At 54.9% G+C, this 4759-nt stretch overlaps 1 protein-coding gene across 1 annotated transcript; it reads right to left on the bottom strand.

Moving 5' to 3' along the window:
- Positions 1–844: 844 nt before the first annotated feature.
- TCF21 (transcription factor 21) lies at positions 845–3026 on the bottom strand. The gene is made up of 2 exons (XM_009907983.2): positions 2505–3026; positions 845–934 (listed from the first exon to the last, which is right to left on the bottom strand). The coding sequence occupies exons 1-2, from the start codon at positions 2952–2954 to the stop codon at positions 845–847; spliced, it is 540 nt and encodes a 179-aa protein (XP_009906285.1). The 5' UTR covers positions 2955–3026.
- Between the last annotated feature and the right edge of the window lie 1733 nt (positions 3027–4759).

Below are 4759 nucleotides of genomic sequence, written 5' to 3'. Positions count from 1 at the left end.
GCAGGCGCGCTGATCGATAGAGGGGAGATAAGTTTAAGTTAGAAATTCCCAGCACCAAGGACCGGGGCCAGAGAGAGGTCCTCCGTCCGACTGTGATTCGTCAATACATCACTGTTCCCGTCCCCGCGGAGCGGCGAGAGGGTCTCCCGCAGCGCCCGGGCGCCGTGCTGCGGGGCCGGGCCGTGCTCCCGTGGCGAGGACAGGTCTCGGCCACCCCTCCCCCAGAGATTTGCTCCGAATCTTTAGCTCCGGAGAAACAGCCCTCCCCTGGCTTGAGGCGTAGAGGCGGGCTCCCCGCAGCGCGCCAGGCGAGCTCGGCCGGAGGCCGGCGGAGGAGAGGTCCTGTCCCCCGCCGAGCCCGAGAGTCAGGAACGAATAGCACACCGCTCCATGGTCGGTGGAAAGGAAGGTTTATTCACAGAAATAAAGCAAAACCTGCTTGAAGAAAATATATCTATATATCTTTAGGGTGAATTACTTCATAGAGATGACTGTCAAAGTCAGTTTTTCTAGGCATCTACATATCTCACAGGTCTCAGACAAAAGATACGCGCGTGGTAGGTTTTGTTTGATCTCTGTCTCTTCTCTAGTAGCGCTTGAACCAGCAAGGCTGTTGTTGGCAGGACACTCGACTGTACACAATTTAATAAAGTTAAATAAGGTCGTGATCTCTCAGGGTGGAGTCTTTGCTAGGACACGTTTGGTCTCCTCTGCGCCGGGAGAGAGGCTCTCCTCGTCGCTCTGCCCGGGGCTCGGGACAGCGGCGGGGCCGCGGCGTGTCCTTGCCCACCTCGCCGCCCGCTCCCCGGTCGCGCCGGGACGCTGCTGGCCCGGCCGCCGGGGCTCAGGATGCCGTCGGGCCGCACAAGCGGTTTGTGTTCACCACTTCTTTCAGGTCACTCTCGGGTTTGCCGGCTACCATAAAAGGCCAAGTCTGTAGCCAGGAAAAGACACGGGTGGGAAAGGGGTTACATAGGGGAAAATGCACATTGCAGCCCTGATTTCGCCAGCGGGTCCAGCTCGGAAGCGCCTCGGGGCATCGAGCTGCCACCCGCCGCTTGCGCTCTCGTTTGGCCGCGTTCACCGGGGTTCGGGCAGCCACCGCTGGCTTCAGCCAGGGCCTTTGCCGTTAGCCGGCGGCTGATGCCGCTCCTGTTCCTAGACGAGGCAGGCTGCTTCCCGGCGTCCCCGGGGCGACGGGGCCTGCCTGAACCGCAGCGGCTCCGGCACCTATTCGTCTCCCTATCACAACCGCCGCCACCCTCCTGCCTTGACCGTGACCAACGTGGGGCCTTTGTCCCGCGGAAGCTGCCTCTCACCCCATCACGGCTACGCTCTCCGGGCACAGGAGCTGCCCGGATCCCCCGGCATCCCCTGGCCACCCTTCCTGGGCTCCCACAGCTCTGAGAGCAATTTTTGATGTGTCTCTGTGAGAGACAGGGGTTGTATTTGTTTTGGGTGTTGGCCTTGTTTAACTTTATTTCCCCCCCCCCCCATGTTTTTGTGCTGAGGAATTTGTTTTCAGCCAAAAAAGTATCTTCCAGGCCTTTATCAGCTAGCACAGCAGGCAATGTAGTTTCTCCCAGAATCGATAGCTCAAAAGGCAGAGGCAGAACACAGTGAAATATATACACGGATCCTCTGCCATTCCTTTATCCAGTGAGGTCCAAGCATGTGGGCAGTGTAAAGGTTGTCTCTTTGAAAGGAGCCCAAGAGGATCTTGCCCACCCCTACTTTATATCAGTTGCATGCTTTTTTAGAGCTGGTGGCTGGGTATGGAGATCCTGGGCTGCTGGGGAAAACTTCCTGTGGATGGTGGGAACAGCTGGAAGGATGCCATGCAGCCTAGGGAGACTTTGTGGAGTGTGGCTAGGGCAGACACCCCTTCTTGAGAGTCCACACTGGTATTCATTTTTCCTTTGCCACTTTAAAAAGATAGGAGAAATGTCCAGGACCCAGCAAACCTGAGCAACTGAGCACAGAGCCCAAGAACTCTGTCCTAAAAAAGCCAGGACTTCAGTGGACTAGTATGGTAGGAAAAGTTAAAGTAGAAAGGAGGGATAAGAATAAATCCTAGGTCCATCCTAAGACATACTTTACCAAAATTCCTATACTCATCCACTTGCAGGTAGAAAGCTGCCATCAACCTGCTGAGGTTTCCCACGCATTTTGGGGGCAGTAAAGCCTGTCCCTGCCTATCTGTGGCTTTGTGGCCCCTGCCTGTCTCCTGAAGGTAATTGCCAGAAGCGGCATACGGGGCCTGGGAGGCTCAGCTCTCAGGGCACAGGGTAAGAGGGCAACTGGAAGCCTGTCCCTTCACAGAGTACCCCTTGGAACCCCACTCGTGCCATGCTTTCTGTGAGAAGCACAGTGAAGGTTTCTTCCCGCGCCTGCCCCATCTTAGCTCCTCACCCGCCTCTCCCCATGCACACGCACACACACACACACACACAGAGAGACACACAGACACACAGAGTGCCTGGCCCTGGCAGGCTGGGACTTACCAAGTTGACTGGGTGGATGTAGCCATTTTCATACTTGTCATTGGCCAGGATCTGCCGCAGGTGAGCAATGTAGCTGGAGGCCAGTCTCAAGGTGTCCAGTTTGGAAAGCTTAGTGTCTGGGGGCACCCAGGGTAGGGTGGTCTTAAGCCTGGAGAAGGCTTTACTAAGGACCCTCATCCTTGCCCTCTCCCTGGCGTTGGCAGCATTTCTCTGGACCTGCTTTCCCTCCTGGCTGACTCCATTTAAAGGGCTCTTCTTGGGGGGAGCTTTTTTCCTCTTGCCCGAGGCCCCTCTCCCCTTCAGAGGGGATCCATTCTCGCCATTGGATCCCTCCTCGTTGCTCTCGGTGGACGCCCCAAACTCTTTGTTAGTATCCATTTTCAGGCCATCGCACTCCAGCATCTCCACCTCTTGCAGATCTTCCACATCACTGAGGGACCCAGTGGACATGGTCTGGAAGATGCCAAAGGACCAGCGGGAAGCGGGGAGGGGGAAGGAGGAAGGGCAGCTCCTCAAATCTACTTCAAGACGGCAGAGGAGAGAAGGGGTGCCAGTATTTTCTTCCCCTTCCCTCCCTCCTCCAGTGCTAAGGCGCAATACCAGTCCAGAGAGGATCCCCGCCCTCCCACCCCCCAACTCTGCCTTGCCCGTGTTTGAGGGAGGGACTGAGTGTGTGTGAGAGAGGGAGAGAGAGAGAAAGAGACGAGGAATTTACTGAGGACACTAGTAATTTATCTGGGGGATAAGAGAGGCGGATCCAGCCCAGGGGAGGGGCCCTGCCTGCTGAGCACACCACATCCCCAATCACAGACCTTTGCACAGGACAGGGAATGAGGTACCCCGGCAAGCCTTTGCTGAGAGCTCGGAACTGGGATTCAAATCTTCACAACTGGAGCAAAGCAACTCCCTCTGTCTCTCCCCCGGCTCTGTCTTTCTATCCTCCCCCTTCCTCCTCCTCCTCCTCTTCTCCTTCCCCATTTCCCTTTTCCAGCCCAGGGTTGCTCTCCCCCTTCCTGCCTCCTAGATGACCCAGGCAGCTGGTGTCATGATTCTTGATGAAAGCCAAAATGGGTCATGAGCTGAGAGTGCAGCAGATCCACCAGCCAAGCCTTCCAGGGAGCTTTGTAATGCGTGCCGTCAAAACGCTGTCCTGTAACCTAATCTGGAGGAGATTTGTGGATGATTATATTTGCAAACGCATCCTGTCCAGCTACTAGTGTATTCCAGGAAGGGAGCGCTCTGCCGCCCAGCCGGCCCTGAGGACCTTGCCATCACAGCCCAGGGGCTGGAGGCAGGAGGAGCTGATTTCTTCCAGCCTTCCTGGGTGACCTCCAACAAGTCTCAGTCCCTTCTCATTTTGAGTCCCCTCAGCTGCTGCCCAGTTTGCAGGTGTGGTGGGCAGTTGATATCCCAGTGGTTCACTGAGCCTCGCTGAGCTAAGAGAGAGCACTGCAGTGCTGGGAAGGGTCAGCGGGGCTGAGGATGAGGCAGCAAGGAAATGAAGGAAAAAAGAGAGGGTTATTGGGTGGTAGAGATCACACAGGAATCCCCCCCCTTTCTTGGCATGTGGTTGCAGTGCAGATGTTGTTCTGCTGTACTTATGGAGCATTTTGTCCACTGATTTGTGCATACTCAGAAGTCAGGGAATTTTGTCTGAATAAAGAGGCAAGATAAGGCCCCTTCTGTGGGAGAGGTAGGAGTGAGGGCATTAGGTCATACTCTGCAACCACTGAAGCCAAACATCCACAATCATTTTACCACTGCTGTGAATGAGCAGGTTGCTGTGTAGTTTGAATGACCAGACTTAAAATATGTAGCTGCAGTTACAATTTATATGCACAAGTCTATTCAGTCTCCTCAGAGCAGGCTTTTAAGAGCAGTCAGTCTTGGCCTAGTTCCTCTTCCCTTTCAGGTGAAATCTTTTCCTAAATCTGCATGTGGACCCCAAAGAGCCTGGTGAAGGATGAACTTGCCTCCCATAGTTCCTTTACTCCTCTCATGCTTCCTGAAACCTCACAGGTCCTCTGGCAGCCTGGGTTTTCAACACAAGAAACTAGAGCTGAGCACAAGCTGCACACAGGACTTTTCTGGACTCAGTGTCTGATCTGCTGCAGGAGCTACTGCACTTACTGAGCTGCTTACCTGAGGGCAAAAATGTACAGATTGAGCAGTGGCTTCAGAGTTAATCCAAGGTCACTGGAGCCACAGGAAAGCCTCTTACTGACCTGCATGGGCATCACATTGGGTTTTCTGCA

This window comes from Dryobates pubescens, chromosome 6 (genome assembly GCF_014839835.1).
Source record: "Dryobates pubescens isolate bDryPub1 chromosome 6, bDryPub1.pri, whole genome shotgun sequence".
NCBI lineage: Eukaryota > Metazoa > Chordata > Aves > Piciformes > Picidae > Dryobates > Dryobates pubescens.
This window is presented reverse-complemented; position numbering and strand designations above follow the sequence as displayed.

Bases quoted from the DNA above. Each gene is read 5' to 3' on its own strand.
- TCF21 (XM_009907983.2), bottom strand. From the start codon at position 2,954: ATGTCCACTGGGTCCCTCAGTGATGTGGAAGATCTGCAAGAGGTGGAG. The intron at 935-2,504 runs GTAAGTCCCAGC...TCCTGGCTACAG, and splicing joins ACATCCACCCAGTCAACTTG to ACTTGGCCTTTTATGGTAGC.